Source organism: Mesocricetus auratus, unplaced genomic scaffold (assembly GCF_017639785.1).
Source record: "Mesocricetus auratus isolate SY011 unplaced genomic scaffold, BCM_Maur_2.0 Super-Scaffold_6730, whole genome shotgun sequence".
Taxonomy (NCBI): domain Eukaryota; kingdom Metazoa; phylum Chordata; class Mammalia; order Rodentia; family Cricetidae; genus Mesocricetus; species Mesocricetus auratus.
This window is the reverse complement of record NW_024429184.1, coordinates 94,235,978-94,261,813: the sequence shown is the minus strand read 5'-3', so window position 1 is coordinate 94,261,813 and position 25,836 is coordinate 94,235,978. Positions and strand designations below refer to the sequence as shown.

General features: G+C 41.8%; 1 protein-coding gene across 2 annotated transcripts; it reads left to right on the top strand.

Annotated features, from left to right (window-relative positions):
* Positions 1-25,836, top strand: Dctn4 (dynactin subunit 4). Of its 2 annotated transcripts, XM_005074700.4 has the most exons (14): positions 1-180; positions 2,895-2,965; positions 6,732-6,910; positions 9,377-9,420; positions 11,237-11,344; positions 12,594-12,614; positions 12,995-13,068; positions 13,281-13,393; positions 13,645-13,754; positions 17,950-18,023; positions 19,616-19,670; positions 20,607-20,714; positions 22,305-22,402; positions 23,241-25,836. In XM_005074700.4, exons 1-14 carry the CDS (start codon positions 46-48, stop codon positions 23,452-23,454), a joined length of 1,404 nt encoding a protein of 467 aa, XP_005074757.1. In that variant the 5' UTR covers positions 1-45; the 3' UTR covers positions 23,455-25,836. The 2 variants fall into 2 exon arrangements, with proteins under 2 accessions (XP_005074757.1, XP_005074758.1); XM_005074701.4 differs by lacking the exon at positions 12,594-12,614.

Here is a 25,836-nt window from a genome sequence, read left to right as displayed (position 1 = left end):
AGTCACGTGACGGGCGCTACGGGCGTTGGCTCCTCCCTCCCCAAGATGGCGTCCCTGCTGCAGTCGGAGCGGGTTCTCTATCTCGTCCAAGGAGAAAAGAAGGTTCGGGCCCCGCTCTCGCAGCTCTACTTCTGCCGCTACTGCAGCGAGCTGCGATCGCTGGAATGTGTGTCGCACGAGGTAACTGGGCCTTTCCGCGGGGACTGTGCGCCGGGGCGGGGGTGCTCTTCCCAGTCACTGCGGCTGGCGGGAAGTTCCGCCGGGAGAGGCGGGGGAAATCTTGTATCTAGCTCTCTGATTGGCCAAGTGCCCCATCGTTCATCTGGGCTTGCGTTTTCATTTGCTTGTAAATAGTCACTTGGAAAAGGGGCGGCCCCGGGTGGGGCTGAGCAGATCCTCTTGTTCTGGAGCTGCCTGTAGCTGGACGGATTTTGTCCTGGACCCTGCGGTCCCCTGTGGGACGACTTGGGACTGGAGGGCTGGGAGATAGGTCGGGGGGCTGTCTAGCTCAAGTCTCTGGAAGGCAGAGGAAACTGTTTTCTCATTGTTAGTGGAAGGAGCGGGCAGCCATTCTCGTTCGTGGCCCTCCCATCTAGCAAGTCCTGACTCTCCTTTAATGAGAACCGGAGCCCTGTCCAAACAGCTGACCCGGTTTCCTGAGCCGGGCCACGGACTGAAGCAAGAAGACTGATGGGTTGACTTAAGTAGCAAACACACAGAGTAGTCTGTGGTGAAAGAAGCTCAGATTTCTATTCATGGTCCCAGGTGGCCTTTGGGCTAGACTTGTTCAGTTTAAAAATAAGACCCCTAATAACCAAGTCCCAAACCTTTTGCAGCTTTTGACAGAAGTTGTTTGTCTGCTGTTGGGAATCTTACAGTCTGGTGAAAAAGCTCATAAAAATGATGGCTGTGTTTATTCTGTATTTAACTATGTGACAGAGGCTTTGCATAATCTTTCCGGCTAATGAAGGTGGAGCCTTGGTTTTTAGATGGGGGTGGGGGTTGCTGAGTTAGGGTCTCATGTAGCCCAAGCTAGCCCCGAGCTTACTGTGTAGCCAGTGCTGGCCTTTAACTCCTGGCTTCACCTTCCAAGTGCCACAATTCTAAATGTACTCCACTATGTCCAGCTGTTGAAGGTGCATGTTGTTGCAAGAAGAAAAAAAAAAAAAGCTGTATTGCAGTGACTCAGGCCTCCAATCCTAACACCCGAGAGGCTGAAGCAAGAGGAATACTGTAAGTTCAAAGCAAGCACAGGCTGCATAGTAATTTCTAAGGCAGTCCGGCTATAGTGTGAAACGCTTTCTCCAGGCTCACACCCCACCCCCAGATGTACAGGTTAAGAGGCAAACACAGAATGCTTCCTGTAGGTCACAGAGGTGGGAATGAAGATCCGAATCAGAAACCAAGATCCCTGGAAAACATGTCCTGTAGAGTTAACCATTTTACAATTATACTTATCTTATTGGACATACTTGTCAAAACATTAAAAATGGTTAAATCAAAGAATATAAGAAATCCAGTCCTATTTATGTATACTTACATATTTATGTCATAATGATTTTTCTTGGATTTTGCATTAGTGTTTTGTATGATAGCTAGAATTGTGTAATTATCAAATACAATATACTTATTACATAAAATATTTTTTATGAAATCTATACTTAAAAGAGTGGATCTAATATTTAGACTGTGTTTTAAGTAAAACACGATAAGATTATTGTGTCATTCAATTTATTACTTAAAAAGTCTATGACTGGGGAACTAAAAAGATGGCCCAGCAGGTAAAGGCTCTTGCTGCCAAGCCTGACAGTCTGAAGGAGAGAACCAATTCTTGGGAGCTACCCTTGGCATCCCCCCATGAGATGTGCGGTGGTACCTACCTACCAGGCTAACTACCTCATCTCATGGGCACTAAACAAATGTAAGATAAATAAAGGAAAGTCTCTCATTTGGGAGCTGAGGTGATTGCTCAGTTGGTAAATTGCTTACAAACATGAAGACATGAGTTCAGTCCCCAGGATCCCAGATCACACATACGTAAAGCTAGGCACAGTGACACATAATCCTATTGCAGGCCAGCCAGCCTTATCTATTTGGTAAGCTCTAGGCCAGTGAGAGACCCTTTCTTATATATAAAAAAGGGGGGGTGCACAGGGGACAGTGCTTGTATTTGTTGCACCTGAGAATTACCTCTGATCTGCACACATACATCAAACAAAAAATTTTAATAAACAGATCTCTAATTGGCTGGCTATAACTATGTAAAATTTTACATATACTTAGTATATCACTAATGAGAAAACTTAATGTCTATTTTTTAGAAGATGTAATGTTGAATGTTTTGCCTGCATGTATGTCTGTGTACCATGTACATGCCTCCTACCTGTGGAAGTCAGAAGAAAGCCAAGGGTGAGCCACCATGCAGGCGCTGAAAATCTAACCCCACTCCTCTGCAAGAGCAGCATATGCCCTTAATCACAAGCCGTCTCTTCCACACCAACTCAGTGTCTCTTAACAGAGGCACTGCTGAGTTATTGTAGTGAAATCAAGCCAAACTAGATGGGAGGCTGTTGGTCACAGCTTTACATTTGCATTATTAATCGATTCGTTAGACAATAGAGTTACTCATTTGGAAGCTTTGACAGATTAGACAAACAGTCTTGACACAGCCTAACACATAAACCTTGATGATAGGAAACATAAAATAGGAGAAAGGAAAAGGATTCAAAGAGGAAAAAAATTTAAAAACCAACATCAACAGACACGTAATTGCTTAGTTGGAAACAGTCCAAATGTTTTTGTCTTTTTCCCCAGATCAGTAATTTCTTGCCTTCTGATGAGGTGCCCCATATTTTAATAATGAATTTCTTTTTTCTCTTTTTTTTCCCTCATAGGTGGACTCACACTATTGTCCCAGCTGCTTAGAAAACATGCCATCAGCTGAAGCCAAATTAAAAAAGAATAGGTAAGAACAGGACAAATTTTCTGATTCCTATTTGTTGTTGATTTTGTGGGCACTAAGGCCAAAACAGGGTCTTATTTCATAGACCAGACATCAGGTTTTTATTCCTCCAGCCTAAGTGCTGGGATTACACAGTTGTTTTAAATAAACAGATAGGAAAACACACAGAGTTACATTTTTTCCTATTTGAGCATCATCGCCTAAGGTGGGTGGGTAGGGGTGTGTGTGTGTGTGTGTGTGTGTGTGTGTGTGTGTGTGTGTGTGTGTGTGTGTGAGAGAGAGAGAGAGAGAGAGAGAGAGAGAGAGAGAGAGAGAGAGAGAGAGAGAGAGAGAGAGAGAGAGAGAGAGAATGAGAATGAGTCTGTTTTGGGTTTTTTTGTTGTTGTTTTTCAAGACAGTATTTCTCTGTCCTAGAACTCACTCTGTAGACCTGGCCTGAAACTCAGAGATCCACCTGCTTCTGCCTTCCTAGTGCTGGGATTAAAGACATGGGACACCACTGCCTGGCTTTAATTTTATTTTTTTAGTAAAGTATCTTTATTAGAAAACTTCTAAGAATTATTTTGAAAATAGTGCATAAGAAACAGGATTGGTTTAGTTATGTCTCCATGGGCTTCTTGTGGTTGGGGATGTTTCTTAGGCTTTCTGTGGTGGTGCAGTATCATAGGTTCTGCCCTTTGGCATCTGATGTTCTTCTCACTAGACAGGAGAATGGGTAAGAGGAGGGGGTTAGACACCCCTCTCAAAGTTACTACAGAAATGGTTTGAGACCTCTGTTCTCTGCCTCTTCTCTCTGTTGTTACTCATGAACATCTGTTTTGTACATTGGGCTGTGGGGCTGCTTTGTTTTGTTGGTTTTCCCCCTTGCGTGTTCCGTCTTTTACTTTTCTCCTGAACCCATTGGAAAAGAGAGTGTTGTCTTGTTCCACTTATTTAAGCAATTTCCTACACCACTATAGTACTATAAGGTATTTTAAGCTTGCCTTGTGTATCTTCTGCCTCTAACTTAGAATTTATCTCTTGAAGAATCTTGGTTCTTTTTACTGGAGGACATTAAGAACCAAGACCTGGCTGCTAGATGTGTTCTTAACTAGTGCTGGGTTTTTAGGTTGGGGTGAAAATTCTTGTTACCAGCTGTATTCCCGTTCATTTGTGGTTGTGAGCCACTTCTGTTTGTCTTTCCTGCTCCAGGACGTAGCTCCTGAGAATTGGGTGTTGCATTGTGTGCTTTCTATACATTGATTTATCACTGAATTTTTCATGAATCTGTAAGGTAGGTGTGGTATTTCCCTTACTTGAAGACTAACAGTCTGTAACAGATAATTGATGGTGCAAAGCCACAGGTGAAGTCTTGATTGTCTCAGGCTGTAGGAGCACTGGCGGCACCGGGTGTGTTGCTCACAACTGTAACCCTACCACTTAGAGCCGAGGGCAGAAGGATCACAAATCCAAGGCCAATCTGAGCTACATAGACTTTGTTTCAAACAAACAGCAAAGGCACCAGGGTCCAGGGCTCCCAAAGGGAAATGTTATCTGTTGTATCTCCAGAGTGAACAGAAAGCCCTGCCAGCACCCCCTCCGTGCTGTCTGCCCTGCCAGCACCCCCTCCGTGCTGTCTGCCCTGCCAGCACCCCCTCCGTGCTGTCTGCCCTGCCAGCACCCCTTCCATGGTGTCTGCCCTGCCAGCGCCCCTTCCGTGGTGTCTGCCCTGCCAGCGCCCCTTCCGTGGTGTCTGTCCTGCCAGCACCCCCTCCGTGCTGTCTGCCCTGCCAGCACCCCCTCCGTGCTGTCTGCCCTGCCAGCACCCCCTTCGTGCTGTCTGCCCTGCCAGCGCCCCTTCCATGGTGTCTGCCCTGCCAGCGCCCCTTCCATGGTGTCTGTCCTGCCAGCGCCCCTTCCATGGTGTCTGTCCTGCCAGCGCCCCTTCCATGGTGTCTGCCCTGCCAGCACCCCCTCCGTGCTGTCTGCCCTGCCAGCGCCCCTTCCATGGTGTCTGTCCTGCCAGCGCCCCTTCCATGGTGTCTGTCCTGCCAGCGCCCCTTCCGTGGTGTCTGCCCTGCCAGCGCCCCTTCCGTGGTGTCTGTCCTGCCAGCACCCCCTCCGTGCTGTCTGCCCTGCCAGCACCCCCTCCGTGCTGTCTGTCCTGCCAGCACCCCCTCCGTGCTGTCTGCCCTGCCAGCACCCCCTCTGTGGTGTCTGTCCTGCCAGCACCCCTTCCATGGTGTCTGCCCTGCCAGCACCTTTCCATGGTGTCTGTCCTGCCAGCGCCCCTTCCATGGTGTCTGTCCTGCCAGCGCCCCTTCCATGGTGTCTGTCCTGCCAGCGCCCCTTCCATGGTGTCTGTCCTGCCAGCACCTTTCCATGGTGTCTGCCCTGCAAGTGCCGCACTCTGAACCACACCCCTCCAGTTCTCTGGCACAGCAGTCAAACAGTAATTTTCCAAATCCAGTTTCACAGTTGCTTATGTTGTTGACTCTGATCTGTCACACAGTACGCTATCCTCTCTAACAACATAAACTGTGACATTTGCCTATTCCTTAAAAATCTGTGTCCTGTATAGGCATAAAAAGCATGTAGAATAGTAAACTTCACCTAGAAACGGTGGCTTGTTTTTTTTTTTTTTTTTTTTTCTCTGTAGAGGAAATGGAATTAGGGTCTAATTTGTTAAAAGCTTTGGTGATAATTTTGTAAAAATACCCAGAAAAAAAATTCTTTCCTCTTGAGAATCTTTGAGTTCCTAACATTTGGACCATAGTTCCTAAAGTGTGCATTGTGACCATGTGTAGGCCCATATAACTAGATGTGAGGACTAAAAAAGTTGACACAGGTAAAGGGTTTCTGAAACAACATCTGATTCAGAGTCAACATGTAATAAATGAGGGGTTTGTGGCGGGCCGTGCCCATATTACATTGCACTACCTCATTGTAGCCTTGGCTACCCCAGTGAGTGCTGCCTAAAACACCCCAGCTCCCAGTTGAGACTATTGTAGCTAAGGAATTGCAGGGTTTTTTTTCACCACATGCAAAGTTCTTTGCTATAATACATAGCTTGATCATAGAAAGCAAAGACATTTTTCTACCATCATTCCTCAGCATGTATCAAATTATAGTTCTTTGGTGTCTGTTGTATAAAAATGTTTGATATTAAAAGCGGATTTGAGTTGCTGACTTGAGCAGTATTATTATTATTTCAATTATAAATAGGGTTGGGGAAGAGTAAACAAAAACCAAGTATAAGGAAACCTGCTGCTTTGCAGATTCAAATTTGAGAGATTCACATACATACCAAAAAATTCATTAAATGCGTTTTAACTTAGGATTAGGACAGAATTTCCAACAATTTCTGAAATGACCCTAAATACAATTGTGGCATTTTATACTATTTATACAAAGTATTGGCAATTACACAATCAAAATATCAACTCTGAAAAGCATTGATGATTCTCTGTCCTGCATGATCAACTATTTAGCAAAGATTTAATTCATTATATAAAATAAGTAAGCATACTTAACTTGCTTTTATCTTTAATAAATACTAAAATTATATGTATTACAATTGTTTTTGAATTTTTCTTGATTTATTAGCAGTAAATGTTTTGTGTACCTGTTTTACAACAGTATGTACTAGAGATTATGTGAAAAACTTCTCCGGTGAAAGAGCTCAAAAGCAGAAAAAGTTTAAAAGATCTTGAACTAAGCCAATGTCTAGTATATAGTAGGTACTTAATAAATATTAGTTGAATGAATGGTTATGTTTGTCATATCACAGATGTGCCAACTGCTTTGACTGTCCTGGGTGCATGCATACTCTTTCCACACGGGCAACGAGCATCTCCACACAGCTTCCAGATGACCCAGCCAAAACCACCATGAAGAAAGCCTACTACTTGGCCTGTGGATTTTGTCGATGGACATCTAGAGATGTGGGCATGGCCGACAAATCTGTAGGTGAGTCAGTGAGATGTACTTGAACATGGGATTTTTTTTTCTGCTGTCAGTGCTGTAATTCCCCATAGGCCATCAGCTTTGTATCTGTTGGACTGTAGAGCCTAAGTTTAGAATGGTTGTCAGTAAGGCTTCTATGTTCCATATCCTCATATTTGTGGATCATAGTTTTTCATCTCAGACTAATACTATTCACTTTTCTTAGAGTTGGTAAAGTAACTTGTGTGAATCTAAATACTATACTCAAACTTCATACCATTTATTAAAAAAAAAAACAACTATTTCTTGGGCTAGGGATGTAGTTTATGAAGCCCTAGGTTCAATTCCCAGCACTGCATAAGCTTGCACATGTAATCCCAGCATTTCAGAGGTAGAGGCAGAAGGAAACAAGCAAACATCATGGACAAAAACCAAAAGAGCAGTAATAACAGACTGCCCAAAATTGAAGAACTCTTATGGATCAATTTTCAGAGAGTCAGAAGGAACACAGTAAAGGATTTGAATAGTTCTCATAACTAAACATAAAAGTGATCATCTTAAAAGGTATTCATCTAGCTACAAATTAGGAAAATGCTGATTCTCAAATATTTCTTAAATCAGATTATATCATGTTAGTCCGACACTGGATAATTCTCATATATTACCATCTTGGAGAACAGTTTGATGGCTCCTGTCTACTTATTTTTATTCTTTGTTTGTGTGTGCATGCCTGTTTGGAGGTCTAGGGACAAATCTGGGAAGTTGATGCTTTCCACAGTGTGGATCCTCGGGTTAGTGACAAGTGCCTTTTGTTACTGAGCCATCCTGCCAGCCTTATTCATTTACTTTTGGAGACATGTCTCCCTCTGTCAGCAAAGGATCAGGTCCCCTGGAACTGGAGTTACAGATGGTTGTGAACTGCCATGTGGGTGCTGGGAATGAGACCTGGGTCTTCTGGAAGAGCAGCCAATGCTCCTAACTGCTGAGCCATCGCTCCAGCCTGTTTATTTATATGCTTTGCATGTGGGCATTTTGCCAACATGTGTCACATGCATGCAGTGCCTATGAAGGCCAAAAGAAATTGTTAGATCTTTTAGAACTGGAGTTACAAACAGTTGCAAGCCTCCACATGGGTGCTAGAAACTGAGTCCAGGTCCTCTGCAAGAGCAACAAATGTTCCCAACTGCTGAGCTATCTTTTCATTTGTATTTTATTTTGTTTTTGTGACAGTTTCACTCTGTACCCCAGACTGGTCTTGAAATGGCTTCTAGTTTAGTGTTTTTATGGGATTCTTGTGTGTGAGAACAAGTAGATCTCTGATTTTTGCACCTTTTCTTGAGCTCCTTTTGTTCTGTTTATTTGTCTTGTCCAGTTTTGATCAAAGTGTCTACAAATCTTTTGTCCCTTTTTTAAAAACAGGGTCTCATTCCCAGGCTGGTCTTGAACTCGTATTCATCTTGCCTCCACCTCTTAAGTGCTAGTATTATAGACACATACTACCATATCTGGTTCCTTTTGCCCCTTATTGTTCCTTGGGTATGCACGTGTGTTTATAGTTTGTACTTTGTTTCCTACTGAAGAGACCTTAGCTTAATCCACTTTTGCTAAAATCACTCTGTGTACTTGTAGAAATTAACCCTTAGGTTTCAGCCTATTGTCTATTTTTCAGGTAAGTTCTGTACATTTTTTAATAGTCAAGGGTTTTGGGGATTTTGTTTTGCATGTGTAGATCCACTTGTTCAGAATTGGGATCATGCTACACATGCGAGTGGGGTTTCCAGATACTGCCTTACTTCTAGAGTTGATTCCTGCCTCCATCACTCTAGCTGTGTGACTTCAGAGCTGTTTACAGTTCTGAGCTTTGGATTTCTTATCTGTAAAATGGAACCAATCAGTGAACCTTCCCTCAGAATGTATTATGAGAAGAGAAAAAAAAAATATGCTCCTTTTCAGGTGTCTGGTGTAGACACTGTGCATATGTTGTTGGTGCCGAGGATGGTCATTATCACCCTTGTTAATTTAAAGAGACAATGTTATGTTGAGCTTGCTAGCCTAGGCCTTGATCCTACCTACTTGGGAAGCCGAGGCAGGAGGATTACAAATTCTAAGTTTGCCTGGGATACAGAACAAAGCCTGCTTTGGCAACTTAACAAGATTGTGTCTCAAACATTTTAGAAACAAGATCAGTCAAATGGCTCAGTGCATAGAAACTCTTGCAATACAGACTTGACTACCTGAGCTGTTTAAAGGGCTTGGAATGTAGCTCAGTGATAGAATATGGGCAGAGCCCTAGGTTCAGTCCCCACTACTGGAAAGAAAGAAGGAAGGGGGAAAGGAGAGACGGACGGGTGTGTGTGTGTGTGTGTGTGTGTGTGTTGCTCTTCTGAGCACGCTGGTCCATGAGTGTTCTTTCTTGGAAATTCTCTGCTTCTGTGTGACATTTTATGAAAATAAAAAGGTGAGATTACTGTTTAATGTTTTGTTTTCTAGCGAGTGGCGGTTGGCAAGAACCAGAAAATCCTCACACACAGCGGGTAAGTACAGGAACTTTAGGCCACAGAGGATGAATATGGAAAGGCAGTGGTTGTGGCCCATGCTGAGAGGGCCTGCCTGTATTTGCGCTGTGGGGTCAGTTACTCACAGAGAGGCATTAATCAGTGCTGCTGCTTCTCTCAACTAAAGTCATGGAAAAGGAAAACACTTGTAGTTTTGGTTCAGTGTTCCAGTTATGTTTCAAAAGAAGAATGAAGTAGCTTTTGTTATTTTCTTCCTATGCCTGGCAATGACTACAAGTTTTGCTGAGCATGTGAACCTTTCAGCCCTAGATACACTACTGATTTTAAAGGTACCTTTGGACCAGTACTTACTGCCTACAGAAGCATCATGGCATTTGTGCAGTGTGTGCTGCAGTTGGCCTTTTAAACCCCTGCAGTAGAGCAGTGTGGAACTGATGAGCTGCTATCAACATGCACACTATACTGTCAAAGTGAAAACTCAACAGGAAGTTACAGTTTTCCATCTATACCATCAGCGAAAATTAAAAGTACTGCAAGTATCCGGGGTGAGAGTGTAGGAAGATGGTTTTCTCACATGCACCAGTTGATACAGACTTCTTGAATTATTTGTTGTGTGTATTTCATAGATGCTCACCTACAGAAATGCACGCATAAATGAACAAGTACTTATAGTTAGGCGTGTGTGTTTGTGTGTTTAATCTTCAGCTTATCTACTGAGAAAGGGGAAAAATTCTCCAAGCAAAGTAGAAAGTATAGTAAGTAATGTGAGGGAAAAATTGTGCCTTGTCAACATTTCTTGAAATTTTCAACTAATTAGGTCAACGTGGGCATTCTACTGCTGTCTGGAGATGTTAGACACAAGGGAAAGAATTCAGGTAGGGGAACATCCTGTAGGTGGAAGAAACAAAGCATATTATAGCTAAGAGAGTGACTGAAGTGGAGTGTGATATTGACAAATGGAAAAGGAAGTGACACGATTGCATTAGTGTTTTGTTTTTTTAAGATTTATTTATTATGCATAGTGTTCTGCCTGCATATATGCCTGCATGCCAGAAGAGGGTGCCACATCTCATTACAGATGGTTGTGAGCCACCATGTGGTTGCTGGGAATTGAACTCAGAACATCTTGAAGAGCAGCCAGTGCTCTTAAACCTCTGAGCCATCTCTCCAGCCCCAAATTAGTGTTTTTTTGTTTTGTTTTTTAATTGCGTGGGCTGGAGAAATGGTTTAGTGGTTGAGAGTATTGGATGATCTTCTAAAGGACTTGGGTTCAATTCCCAGTACCTACATGGCAACTAATAGCGCTCTGTAACTCCATTTTCAGGGTGTCTTAGTTTGGTGTCTCTTCCTCTGATAAAGACCATAACCAAAAGCAACTTGGGGAGGAAAAGGTTTATTTCAACTTACAACTCTCAGGTTATACTCTATCACTGAAGGAAGTCAAGGCAGGAACTAAAAGAGAGGCCATGGAAGAACACTGCTTACTGACTTGCCCTGTGGCTTGCTTGTTTTGCTTTCTTATGCACCCTGGAACCACCTGCTCAAGGGTGGTTCTACCCACAGTACCAGAAGGCTGCTTGTGGTAGGCAGTGAAGTATAGAACACATCATCTCAACTCCTCTGTAGCCCTTGCATCCTGTGCTTGGATGTGAAGATTTCATTTCAATTCTGAAAACACTGTAATGAGGAAAAATTCTCTTTACAGAAAAAGGAGAGAAAAAAACTTAAGCACTTCATAACTTTCCCTGTTCTTTTACTCATTTCTAGTCAATGCAGTTGATTGATTTTGTTAGTCTTTTCATGAGACAAAGAGAGTCTTTGATTTTTTTTACAGATGAATAAGTTGATTGAATATTACCAGCAGCTTGCTCAGAAGGAAAAGGTTGAACGAGATCGCAAGAAACTGGCACGGCGTAGAAACTATATGCCTTTGGCTTTTTCGGTGAGAATTTGACACAGAAAGACATTTTGCAAGGCCTGTAAGGCATCAGAATAGTGGCCATTTCGGGAACTGCTGGTTTCCTAGATTTCTGTAGTTGGACTCAAAAACGGTTCCTCAAATGCAGAAGTGTAAGCCCACAGCTGCACGCTTGTGTCATTCATCTTATTTAAATTTGTTGTTTTTTAGTAGGGGCATCTGCCTTCCTCCATCACTCCATTTCATTATTATTCCTACCAAAAGTTACTGCTTACATTTTTAGGCTATACAAAACTGTTTACTGCCTTCGTATATTACAGAAGATTGAAAAGAAGTAGGGGCGGTAGATTTTATTCTGCCTATCATTGTAACATACCTATAGCACCCTTGTTTCCCAGTTCTAATCTTCTGTCTGTTTTTATTTTGACACCTTCCCATCCTCACTATTTTTCAAGATAGAAATCACTGACACATGCACAGTATTTGTGGTGGTAGTGGTGGTGCTGTTGCTGGGATTGAACTTAGGACCTCACCTCTGTAGGCAAGCACTACTTCACTGACTACATCCTGAGCCTCGCACAGTACGTCTGCGTGGTTAAACAGCAGAGATACGCACAAGTGGAGTTGTTCTTAGAAATGATTTATGGATGTCATTTTCTGCTAGTTAATAACTACTAGACAGAAGCAAGGGTTGGGATTTTGAGTTTTCCTTGTCCCCAAGTTTCATTTGTTCTCACAGAACAGTTGGCTTTCTTTGTACTTGCTTGAGCCCTAACATGCTGACATTGAATAAATAACATTTATTGAGTGGCGTGACATGTTGAGCACTGTGTTAAGTATATAATGTATACTATCTTATTTAATCCCCACAGCAGCGCTCTGAGGTTGATAGCATTCCCCCATTGTACACTTGAGGAAATGAGATCTGGAAGGTTAGATAACTTGTCATCCTGCATCTCCTGGACAATTAGTCAAGCCACTGAAAACATAAGGATTGCTAAGGTACATACAGAAATATATAGATTCTAGTTTAGTTAAACATTAACTAAAGCACCTACACGTACCAAAGAAGTAAGTGAATGTTCCCAAATAGTCCAGTGACCTGATCAGCATATCTACACCTACATATTAGGACAGGACTTGGAACTAACTGCTTGATCCTTCCAACCTTCCCATATACCTGCTGGCTGTATGCATTTGTTTTATCTTATGCTTCATTTTTTTTTTTTTTTTTTGTCTCTGTTATAACCTGCTGCTATTGGGGGCTCTACAGCAACACACTATTCATGTAGTGGTAAGTTCTCTTTTCTGATTCTTGCTAACCCTGAAGAAGTTAGCAGATGGTCCTTATGTGCCTTCGATACTTCCCATAGTTCTTGCTTGAACCATAGCTTAGAGGTTCTTAGGCTAATAATAAAAGCTTATGTGTGGTCCACTTTTACTGTTTTACTGTAGTTTTAGTCTCGGTGTTGCTTATTTTAGGAATAGAATAATAATGTGGGTTGCAAATACAGTAGATTTTTAGTAGCTTTTTGGTTTTACTAGTTTTGTTTTTTTTTTTTACTTTTTGCTTATTCCCCTAAGCTTCTCATGCTATCCGACCCTATTTCTTGCTTTCAGTAAATCGGATGTATAAACTGGCCTTTCTAATAGGAATTTCTGGACTTTGTTTAGGACAAGTACAGTCTTGGAACCAGGCTTCAGCGACCAAGAGCTGGTGCATCCATTAGTACGCTCGCTGGACTTTCGTAAGTGTGGACATTAAATGACTGAGAACAGAAATAACAAAATGCATGCTTAAAGGGCATCTTTTTTAAGCTACCAATAGGAAAAAGATTCTGAGACTTAGAAAAGACCCAAACTTATAAAATACTGTGTTAGAGGAGCACTTCAGTCATTGATAAGGACTTTGAGGATAACCCAGTGGACCCTTGGGAAGTTACTGCCTCTCACTTTTTAGCCTCAGAGAAGGAGAAGACCAGAAAGAGGTGAAGATTGAGCCAGCTCAGGCCGTCGCTGAAGTGGAACCTCTGCCTGAAGACTATTACACACGACCAGTGAACCTAACGGAGGGTAATTTCCTGTCTGTCCTCCAGCTGTGTGTGCTTTGGCTCACATGCCTCGGGCTGGAGGTTCTTAATGGCATCGTTAGAAAACGATGTTTTAAAAATAAAGTATATATACTCACTTAAAGAACTTTAAAATGTCTGTCAATATTGTTCATTTTTGCATGTTGCTTCAGGTAGCATATTTCTTTGCCCACGTACAAGCCTGATTTTTGGAAATGGCTGTGAACTAAGCCTGAGTTCTGCCTTTCTTGCTAGTGACCACCCTTCAGCAGCGCCTCCTGCAGCCTGATTTGCAGCCAGTCTCTGCTTCCCAGCTCTACCCCCGACACAAGCACCTTCTGATCAAACGGTCCCTGCGCTGTCGGGTAAGCACTCTTTCCTGTACGCTTGCCGTTTGTACCAGAGAAACGCAGATCGAGTGGACGTGATTGGTATCTGGCCAATGTAGTAAATACAGAAAGCTCAGAGAACACACCAGATGTTTGGACATTATTTTAAAAGGTTTCAATGTTAATTCTATCCTAACAACTCGGGAGGTAGCTACTGTTGTTGTTCCTGCTCTACAGATACGGAGAGTGGGGTATCTGAAGGTTGAATGTGTAATATACACCCATAAAAGAGTGGCAGAAGAATGTATTATGTCTTTAGGACTAATACAAGTAGAACACTAATACAAATTAAACAATTTAAGAAAAAATAAGAGGGGCTAGAGAGATGGCTCAGCAGTTAAGAGCACTGACTGCCCTTCCAGAGGTCCTGAGTTCAAGTCCCAGCAACCAAATGGTCACAGCCACCTTGAATGAGACCTGGTGACCTCTGCTGACATGTAGACAGAAGATTGTATACATAATAAGTAAATAAAATCTTTAAAAAAATAAGAAGAACCACAATTTAATCTCTAGGAATATAGGAAATAAACAATAGTTTTGTGAGTAAATTGTAAAAACAAACAAAATGGAAGAAGGAAGTCTTTTAGACTCCATCCTGTGATGCTCTGGGCTCTATGACGATGAACTCTACCATGCCTGAATGATGCATTGTGGTACCCATTTGTCACACGTGGCTGCTGAGTGCTTGAAATGTGAAGTTAGCTGAAGATACTGACTCCTAATTCATTTAATAACCACATATGGCTAATGTTATCAAATACTTCATCTCAAGATTGAAGCAATTCGAAGGCATACCAGCCAGCACAGTTTGTACACGTCTGCAGATCCTGATCCAGACAAAATATACATATAAAACTTAGATTAAAAAAAGAGGGAAGAAGGGAAGGATGAGGAGGGGAGGAAACAAAAATCTGTAAAATCTGAGAAACTTAAATATTAGCAGGATTTTTTTTTATATTCTTAAAGTATTTGTCTTTTTAGGGATAATATTTTTTTAATATTCTCATCTTTTTGGAGATGCATGCCAAACATTTATGGTTGAATGACATAATGTCTAATATTTATCACAAAAATAACTAAGACTGTAGAATGAGCTTACTATCTGTTCAGGTGGTTCAGTGTATGAAGGCACATGCCATCAAGCATTATGACCTTTGATCCCTGAACCCACATGGTAGAAGGAGAGGAGTGCCCACACTCAAACTGATTAATTCATTAAGTAAGTAAAAGACATAGACTACCCAACCAAATAAATTGACCAAACACTACAACTCACTTATATGCTGATTAGAACAACACAGATAAAAGAGTTCAGAGAGAATTAAAATGCAGCTAGAACTGGACATGGTGGTACATGCCTGTAGTCCAGCTCCGGGGCACCTGAGACAGAAGGATCTGTGAAGCAGTACCTGTCTCAGAATGCCACGGACTGGGGTAGAGCTCAGGGTTAAGAGTACTTACTTCACACACAGGGTCCTGGGTTTGGTTCTCAGCAGGAAGGAGGAAGGAGCACTGGAAGTTGTACAGACACTAATTTTTTTTTCTACTTCTCATTTTCAAGACATGGTCTCACTTTATATCTCTGGCTGTGCTGAGCTCTTATAGGCCAGGCTGGCCTTAAATTCACAGAGATCCACCTCCCAGGGATCTGCCTCCCAGGTGCTGGGATTAAAGAAGAGCCATACAGTATGCCTGGCATGACAAACACTAATCTAAAAAGAAAATTTATTTTGCTTTTTTTCCCTTTCTTTTGGTTCTGGTTTTGAATTTTTGAGATAGAGTTTCTGCTTTTGTTTTTTGTTTTTTGTTTTTTTTTAAGATTTATTTATTATATATACAGTACTTGCCAGCATTCATATCTGCATGCCAGAAGAGGGCGCCAAATCTCACCACAGATGATTGTAAGCCCCCAAGTGGTTGCTGGGAATTGAACTCAGGTCCTCTGGAAGAACAGTCAGTGATCTTAACCTCTGAGCCATCTCTCCAGTCCAAGATAGAGTTTCTGTATAGTCCTGACTGTCCTGGAACTCACCATGCAGATCAGGCAGGCCTCAAAGTCAAAGAGATCTTCCTGTGTCTGCCTGCCTAGTGCTGGGATATAAGGGTATGCACCACTATGCCCAGCATTGTATTTCACTTTTATAAAGGCTCTGCTCACAGATGATATATCAATCAAAAGTTATAGATACCAAATAATAGACTCAAAGTACACAAAGCAATATTTGAGAAAATTATATAAACAGACATATAATTTGGGGATGTTTTGATATATATTTATCTTAGAAACAGACCAAACAAATAAAAATAAGTAAGGAAAGATTTGGAACCTTTAACTGGCAAACGTGACCAAGTATACATGTATATAAAACACTTTACCTAACATCTCTACAGTATACTCAAAGCACTCTAAAAAGTTGACTGTATACTGGACTACAAGGAAAATCTCGGGCTGAAAGACGGCTAAGCAGTTAAGAGTGCTCACTGCTCTTGCAGAGAAGTTCAGTCCCAGAACCCTATTATGGAGCTCAAACCACCTGTATTCCAGCTACAGAGGATTCAGTGCTGCGTTCTGGCCTCCATGGGTTCTTGCACTTACCTGCACATATCCAGACATATACACAAAATTAAAACCTAAAAATAAATGTGAAACTGTATCATTTGATCATAATGTAATTAAGTTATAAATTGATAATTCTTACATAGCAAAACTTACGGGTTATAAGTAAAGCCTTAGATATATAGATGCCTGTGTAGCTATACAGAGTTACAGATTTTGGGGGGGGCTAGGAAACTTGAAAACCTAAAAGGCAAATAGGAGAAGAAAAAAAAAACAATTATTCATATAAGACTTCTGAGTAAGGGATTGTTTCATAAACATCAAACATAAAGTAAAATTGGATCTTTTATCACAGTAACAGTGAAAGTGTTCGGCTTCTATCCCACAAAAAAATCTGTAAACAAAAAGATGTACAGAGACTGAGAAGGGCCGTTCATAAGGCAGATGGGTGGTGAAGGGCCTATATCTAGAGTGTGTGCCTGACTCTGGGACGAAGAGAGCCGACATAAAGCAGGGTACAGGGCACACGCCTATGACTCCACGGTTCTGGGCACAAAAGCAGGGAGTGGCACGTTCCAAGACCTTCTGTCCAAAACCAAACACACCCAAGGTGACCCAATATAAAATTAACTGGTGAATGTGGCAGACAAAACTCCTGTAGTTAGTGAACATGAAAGATACTTGAACTTACACAGTAATCGCAGCAATGTGCATTAAAACTACTTCAAGATGTCATTTGATAATCATCAGAAAGCAGAAATTGGCAGTTAGGGAGTATCTATCAAAGTAGTGAATGGCCTTCCCATTGATCCATTCTAAAAAATTGTCTTACTGACACCTTTTATATTGGAAAGTGACTCATGTTTGCTTTACTTAATAGTCACAAAGTGGTAGAAATATTCTAAACGTCTCAGTTGTCTGGCTAAAGTTATAGAAATCATTACAGCGGAACATTAAAGATGAGGTTCCTGTGTGCTAGGATAGAATTCCAAGATTAATATAAAATGGAAAGGACAAGAGGATGTATTGATTTCCCTTTTGTGTTATTATGAAAAAGAAGGGTAAAATGCCTATACATTAATGTGTCTAGCCTGCCCTGTGCAGATTGGCCCTGTAAGGAGAACAAGGGACCCTCTGTATAATAGAAAATATATACTCTGTGTAATAGAAAAGTCTCTGTACTACTTAAAAATATTTTTAACCAGGTTATATATGTCATTGAACTTAAATCCTTGCATTCATACAGATCTCCAAAGTTATATAAGCTATTTCTTCTTTTTGGGTCCCATTTTAATCATCCTTTAAGTGAGAACATCTGTGTACCTTCATCTGATGAAGTCTGTGGTGCTTGTCTTAAGTTAGAGAGTGTGTGTTGTTCACACAGTGAGTGCTTGGTGTGTGCTAGCTAAGCATTATACGCTATGGTATTTGTAATGATCCGTATGTATTCTACAACTTTTGGTTATCAGTACCATAAATTCTGTTTTAAATTTTATAGACTTTGGGCAGGACAAAACATAAAATTCTAGTAATTACTTTCTTTCTGCATTTAATGGTAATATGGATTTTCAGAGCATATTCTTGTTTTCCTCTGACATGTACTTCTTTTTTTAGAAATGTGAACATAACCTAAGCAAGCCAGAATTTAATCCAACATCTATCAAGTTCAAAATCCAGTTGGTTGCTGTGTAAGTATTTGTGTTGTTGATTGAGGGTTTATGAATTTTTTTCAATATGGATTATCTTTTTTAAAAGTATAAAAAGGAGAAGAAAAATTACATCGGAATAGTCTTTCTATTCCTATTCCGGTTTTGAATTTAGTTGAATAGCATGAAGTCTCAATTACCATCTATAAATGTAGGATCAGGGCCATCTGGCCTGAAACTGGCATGTCCTGGGACCCCAGCTTCTGGGAAAACAGAAGCGGAATGTGTTTGTGTCAGTGACAGAGTGTTGTGATAGGATCTCTGGCAATATGGAATTATAAGATATCTAAGTTAAGACTTTTTTAAAAGTTTAAGTATAGCAAATTGAAGAGTACTCTGAAACAACGTTCATTTTACTCCCTGGTTCTGATAATATGTCTCTGAATGGATACAGGTGATTAGGTTAGAGTTAATTCACTGTGGATTGTCAGTGGTTGTGTATTAAAAGAAAAAAAAAGATTATTAGGCAGGCATGTAGAGGGAGCCGCAAAATGGCTCAGTGGGTAAGGCACTTCTAGAACAGGCTAATAATCTGAGTCCAGTCCCTGGAACCTATGTAAAAGTGGGAAAGAGAACCACTCCCTAAGTTCTCTGATCTCCACACATGCACACACACACACACACACACACACACACACACACACACACACACACAATGATAGTTTGTTTTGTTTTTTAATCATTTAGCGGGACTTGGTGGTGCACACCTTTAATCTCAATACTTGGGAAGCAAAGGCAGGTGGATCTCTGTGAGTTTGAGGAAGCCTAGTCTACATAACAAGTGTCAGGCTAGCCAGAGCTATATAAGTTTGAACACCCTGAACCTCAGCAGAAGGAATCATGAGTGGTAAAGGATAAAATTACCAGTGTCCTGCGATGGGCAATAGAACAGGTAGCAAAGTACAAGCTTTTGTGCCTATTACAAAGCAGCATCATGGTCTATGAATACTGAACAGACATTTGGACCTGGGCAATTTTGAGTCCAGACAAGCAGTGGTAACATAGCAGTCAAGAGCAAGGATACCGTGGAGTTTCTGGATTTGAACCCTGGCACCACACCTGCCCATGCCCAGTGTCTCCTTTTTTGTAATGAGGTAGCAGTAGCCATGCCTGTCACACAGAGTTGAAGTGAACACTGGGGTGAACACTTACGCAATATGTAGGATATTGCCTGGCACATAGGAAGCACTCTGTGTATGGTAGGAATGAGTGTTTGCAGCCATATAGACTGTTACTGAGATTGGATCTTGTAACCAGCTACCTTGTGAGTGGAATAAATGAGAATTCCTCAAAATAAATTTATAAGGAAAGTATGTGATGTGATACATATAACTGTAAGCCCCAACCCAACTCTGTGCACATACATGCTAAAATCCTCAAATTTCAGACAGAACTCACTGCTAGTTTGGTTTCATGTCTCTTAACTGTGGTGCTACAGGTCTCCATTTTCTCTTAATGTATTCTAGTTAATATTATTTGTAGCACTAGTTTATGTGTGTGGTTTTTTTCTTAAGGTAAATAACAATTTCAAGAGACTTCAGTGAACATTAATACATGTTTTTATTTGTCGGTAGCAATTATATTCCAGAAGTGAGAATCATGTCAATCCCCAACCTTCGCTACATGAAGGTTAGTATGACTTATCGACACAGAGACTTGATTAGTCAGTGATCTGTGCATGTCTGTATATGGGTGACTGTATGTGTGGGATGGAATGATATAGGGAAGGTTCAGGAAAAGCGCAGTTTAAAATGATAAAGACATGGAGACTTTGTATCTTTAAACTGGGGTTCTTGCCAATAGCATGTTGGATGTGTAAGAACCAGGTTGCACATTCTGTAAAAGTACTAAAGTGGAAAATAAAGATGGTGACACTGGGTACCATAGGCAGCTTTCTCTTGTTGTCTGTAGGAGCTTCTCTTACTGACTGATATGTGTGTGCACAGCACCGGGAGTTGACTAGGTTCTTCTGTACCATAGCCCCATTCTTCCACAGGGCGCCTCCTGATGAATGATTGCCTGTTCTGCCCAGCCCCTTGGCTCTTAGCCTTCATGCTGTTAAGATTTACAGCATCCCTTATTTTACCATCCTCAAGAGTAGCAAATAGCCATATTATCAGGTTTTGGGAATCTTAAAAAACATTTTATAGTTTTAATGTGTCATTTTCCCCCTGCCCTTCATACTACTTCTGTCTAGCCTATGGCTATGATGTTTTATTTAGGATTTTTTGGTGTTTTGGTTTTTTCCTTTTCATTCCCTAAGCAGCAACTAGAGTAGGAGAACTTCAAACTTTAAAATAATCATTTAAGTAATAACCCTTTCTCAAGAGTTTCTAGCCTTAGTAACTGTAATCTGCCCAGCTTCTTTAGTGAGATGGCCCCTGCAGAAGGTATGTTGTGAACACAGAAATAGAAAGATCAGCAGACATTCTTAGGATGCTCTGGTGTAGAGGAACAAGAGTTGTTAGTGCTCTGGAGAAAGGGGTGATTTTGTGTAACACCTAAGAAAGTGGGCCGTAGTGGAAGTGTGGCCCATGTCTGAAAGACACTTTTCTTGTTCTCCAGGAGAGCCAGGTCCTCCTGACTCTTACAAATCCAGTAGAGAACCTCACCCATGTGACTCTGTTGGAGTGTGAAGAGGGGGACCCTGATAATATCAACAGCACTGCTAAGGTAAGGGCATTTGTCCCCTCATACAGACCCTACCTGCCTGACATCGCCTGCAGTGGCTTCATTGAGCATGGCTTAAAAAAAATCCATACTCTCTCATCTCTGTGTACGATCCAGTGTCCTGCTTTTATCTTGTCCTCGGACACAGCCACTGCCTGTCAGGGCTCCTTGTTCTCACTTGGTCTCAGACCGGAATCTCCTGCCTGACCTCAGTCTTCACTACCTTAGTGCTTCAGCTTCATCTCAGCCCGTCACCTGTGTGCCACCAGGCTGTTTGTCCCGTCAGCTGCTCAACCTGCTGGTCACTTACGGCTCTCGGACTTCACCATAAGTCCGACTTCTTTGACACAGCTCCTTGGTGATGTCTGCTTTGTGTTCTTCAGTGTGTCCTTCCTCCAGATCCTCAAATTGAGCATTTCCAGTTGCTGCTACAGGGGCGGCTGCACTGATGGGTGTAAATGCTCCTGCTGGGGAGCTGCACGCACTACTCACGTTTACCTGAGCTGCTCTATCCCGCTGTGCACAGCCTTCCTGTGCAGTTTAACACTCATTCTTGAGGACTTAGGAGATGTCATCTCCCTTTAGAAGCTCCTGTCTCTCCTACACTACTTAGTGTAGAATACAAATAGCAGTGACTAAACATTAAGATAATTTTGACTGAATAAATGAAATGCAGCTTTTTTATATTTTGTTACTCAGGTTGATGGACTTTTAAAAATTTAACATATATGTATTTATTTGTATATGTGCAGAAAGAAATGACACATGTCCTGACATTTGTTTTAATAATAGTAATAATAAGTAGGTCTAGTTGGGCAAAAAGCAAGATGCAGCCTTGATGAAGGCTTTAATGTGGTGTGCTGCTCCTCCCTTCCCCCCAACACACCCAGCTGTACCTAGGAATATGGCTAGTGGTTTCTGCTGGTCTCTGAGATAACAAGGTATGGACAAGTGATGGTTTCAAATATGCCAGGAATTATCTTAAAACTGATGTAGCAAAGGGCAGGGCATATGCATTCCTCCCCCCTTCAGAAGTAACACATTAAAATAAGAAAAAGGAAAGGGAGGCGGGGAAGAAAGATGCCGTGCAACTTGTGCCCTGAGCTGGTTGAATTCCCTCCAGTAAGCTACACTAGTTAGTTACTTCTTGTTGTTGCAACAAAATAACAAAGTCTTGACAGAGCAATCTAAGGAAGCTTATTTTGCCTGGCTGTGGGAAGACTCAATCATGATGCCTGGCCTAGGTCAGTTGGTCACAGATGAAAGATGGTGCTCAGCTTACTTTCTCCTTTCTAATCCAGTTGAGGACCTCAGTCCACAGAACGTTGCCATGCACAGTTAGGGTAGGGCTTCACCCTACTCAGCCCAATCCAGAGATCCGTCCACAGCCATGCCAGTAGGTTGTCTGTGGGGAAGCATTAGCCATCCACAGCCTCCCTGAAACAAGCACTCACCTGACTTGTCCTCGCCCTTCTTCATCCTCAAGTTCCTCGGCAGTGGGTTAGACTGTGTGCGCAGTGTAAGTTTGTCCAGAAACGTGATGCTCGCGTCTGTCTAGACGGTGCTGCTGCAGTCTGTCTCCTTTGCTCTCAGGTGGTGGTGCCTCCCAAAGAGCTCATTTTAGCTGGCAAGGATGCCGCAGCAGAGTATGACGAACTGGCAGAGCCCCAGGACTTTCAGGATGACCCTGAGTAAGTGACCCTTCTGTGACCCTCAGACGGCAGTCAGCCTGCCCAGGAGCCTGGAGTTGTCCTTTTGTATTACTGTGACCAGATGTGTGACAGGAACAGCTTAGGAAGAAACAGTTATCTAGCTCCAGTTTCAGAGGCATGAAGGTAGAAGAGGCTTCACCTAAGCCTTTGACAGTGGGGGCATGAGGTGAGGCCACAAGCTAGTCACATGGTACAGAGAAAGCTCAAAACAACTGAACTGGAAATGGGCAAGTAACCTTCAAATGTATGCCTTTGTGTGGATTTCTTCCTCCAGCTCCATGGCCTCCAAAATAGCGCCACATGCTAGAAACTGAATATTAAAACATGAGTGTGTGTGAGATACTTAAAGTCAGACCTTAAAAATGCACACATGCATGTCTGTTTCTTTGCCTGGGTTTTTAAAACTAATTTTATCCCTATTTATAAAATAACTACTATAAAGGGCTGGACTGATGGCTCAGCAGTTAAGAATGTCCTCTATTCTTCCATAGGACCCAGGTCCAATTCCAAGTACCCAAATGGTAGCTCACAGCTGTCTATGACTCCCAATTCCAGGGGATCTGATGCCCTTTTCTGGCCTCTGCAGACCAGACATGTACATGATGCACAGACTTAGAAGCAGGCAAAACACTTACCCATGTTAAATAAAAGTTTACAAAAGGAAACTATAACTCAACTTTTTCTGAAGAAGCTCTTTGCTGGTCAGCAGGATGGTGGTCACAGCTGAGGTTCCCATTGTGCCATGAAATGACTAGAGTCTTGTCGATTTGGTTGACTTCTCATCTGTCTGCCTAATACTGTGCTTTTCTTTCCATAGCATTGTAGCTTTCAGAAAAGCCAACAAAGTAGGCATCTTCATCAAAGTCACCCCACAGCGTGAGGAAGGCGACGTGACCGTGTGCTTCAAGATGAAACATGATTTCAAAAACCTCGCTGCCCCCATCCGCCCTGCGGAAGAAAGTGACCAGGGCACAGAGGTCATCTGGCTCACTCAGCATGTGGAACTGAGCTTTGGCCCTCTTCTTCCTTAAAGTCACCTGGTGGGCAGATGGCACCACAGCTGTGTCGCCTGCCACAGCTCCGTAACAGTATGGAAGCTGCTGCTTCATTAGACGTGTTTATAAAGATGTACCCATCACTACTGAACCCTGTTGTAAGAGTGGAGGCCAGGCCAGCACTAGGAGCGAGCGCAGGGTAACTACTGTTCACTTGCTCTCTGTTGACACCAGTAAGTCTGTGTCTGCCTCCCGGAGCCCTGCACGTTGACTAACAGCCTGACTCCATCCCAGTAAATGGGTGGCTGTTCCTCAGAGGGGCATTAGTTTTACCCCCTGAGAAAAGGGCCATGTACCTGTCACAGTTTGACCGAAAGAACCTAGAATGGTAATCCAGAGCAGACCTGCGGTTCATGCCCCAACACTGGTCTCCTGTTCAGGCTGCTGCCACATGTCATTAAGGATAACTAGTAATTACAATGTTTCGTTTGCCATAGCTCTCGCTTCACCATTGGTTTCCATTAGGCAGAGAAGTAGGATTGTTACAGTGTCTTTAACTGTGGGATGACAGGACAGGACAGGACTTGTTCGGGCACTACATTTATCTCTTGTAAAGGACTACAGAATGCCTACCAGTTGCTGTTCATTTCCTCAGTAATACATGGGACTTTAAGGATTCGAGTTGCAAACAATTACATGTCATGAAGTTCAATTTGTTTTAATACCATAGTATCCAAAGACTAATGCCGCCACAGGGAGACAGCCTTTATAGATCTCACTCTCTGCCCTTCTCTACTCTGGTTTTGTTTGTTTTTTATCTTTTTTTTTTCCATTTATTTTTTCACATAGGTTCCTTCCATGTATTTCTGGCCTGGAACTTATTATGTATACCAAGCTAGCCTTGAACTCACCTGCTAGGATTAAAAACGCCACCACGCCCAACTCTCTGCTCTGTTCTATAATTTAAGGAATTGTTCTAACATTGGGGGGGGGCTTAAAAGAAAGCTGAGACAGTTGAAGTGGACATACTCACTTCTGAGATTCAGAGAACATTTTTAAAATTTAGATTTTTAGCTTGATACAAACTAATGTTCTTTCTACTGAGTTGAAGGAGAAATTAACTATCAATCTCTTAAATCCAAAACTGGGTGTTAAGTAAAAGAACCTTTCCCTTCATGGGTATAAGACTTCTTTCTTGTGCTGTTATCACTTTGATTGGAAACCATAGCAGCTCAGCAAGTAACCAGAATGCTGGCCTAACTCCAGACTGCTGTTTTCCTCAAATATCAATGTTCAGTTGCAAACCTTAATTTCTGTAATGTTTTCTAAAACGTGTTGACAGAGTAGACTAGCTGCACTACTTTTCCTTAAAGTATTCCTAGCACATGGCCAACAGACCTTGGAAGAAAAAGTTCCTGTTTACAAACCCTGTTTTGCTTTGGTTTTCATTGTATGTCTTTAGACATTTTTATTTTGGTTTGGTTTGAAGGGATAAAGAATCTGGACTACAGATAGAAAATAGTCTTTGTTAGTTCCCCTTAAAAGAGGAAACTATTTAAAAAGCTATTGAAAGGCACTATGTTCTTTAAGATCAAGCCAATTTTATGAAACAATATTCTCACAGAGTAATATATTTATTACAGTATAAGAAAAAATACTGATCTCTAATATTATGGGAACAGTAACTAATGTTTAGCCTCATAGGAGCTGCAGCAGGGAATTGGATAATTACAAGTTTAAACTACAGAAAGAGTGATTTTCCATAACTTCACAAAGCCTCAAGTTAGAGTCTACTGTGAAACACTACTCAATGTCTGCTGGGGGTTAGGGGAGAGGGGATTGGGGGTCAAAGTGCAGATAGCTTCATAAGTCCACTTTGTGGAGACGGGAACAGTTGTCCTTCTGTATAATGTTATCCAGTGAAACTGATACTTAATTCCTAGAAAAATGTTGACATAATGGTTCTACTTTCACGTGATAAACACAAAAACACTTTCAAATATACAATTTCTGTATAAGAAGTCAAGTTAACTTACAAATAACTTAGCGCAAGTTGGTCTTGTGTTCTTAAAAAAGGTTCAACATTGCCCTTATTGTATTATTAGATCAGGTGTGGGAATTTTTATTACTATTCAGTGCACACCAGGACGCAAGAGTTGGGTGTCCTTAGCACTTGAAACTACAATTTGGAAACTTAAGGCTAAGTTGCTTTGGGTTTGTGAATTGACTTACACACCAAAAGTTTCTTTTGTTCTGAGTATATGTATAAGCATACTGCACTAAATGCCATTGCATCTTTGTAATAAGCATCCTTCTTGGTCCCTTTTGGGAAGGAGAGGCACTCCTTGACTTGTGAATAACAGGTTACTGTTTTGCCTTATTGCTTAATGTAGTGAAATAAAGCAGACAAAAGCTTGA

Excerpts from the sequence above, each read along its gene's own strand:
- Dctn4 (XM_005074700.4), top strand. The coding sequence starts at position 46 with ATGGCGTCCCTGCTGCAGTCGGAGCGGGTTCTCTATCTCGTCCAAGGA. Across the intron at positions 18,024-19,615 it reads AAAATCCAGTTGGTTGCTGT|CAATTATATTCCAGAAGTGA; the intron begins GTAAGTATTTGT and ends ATTTGTCGGTAG. Across the intron at positions 20,715-22,304 it reads ATATCAACAGCACTGCTAAG|GTGGTGGTGCCTCCCAAAGA; the intron begins GTAAGGGCATTT and ends CTTTGCTCTCAG.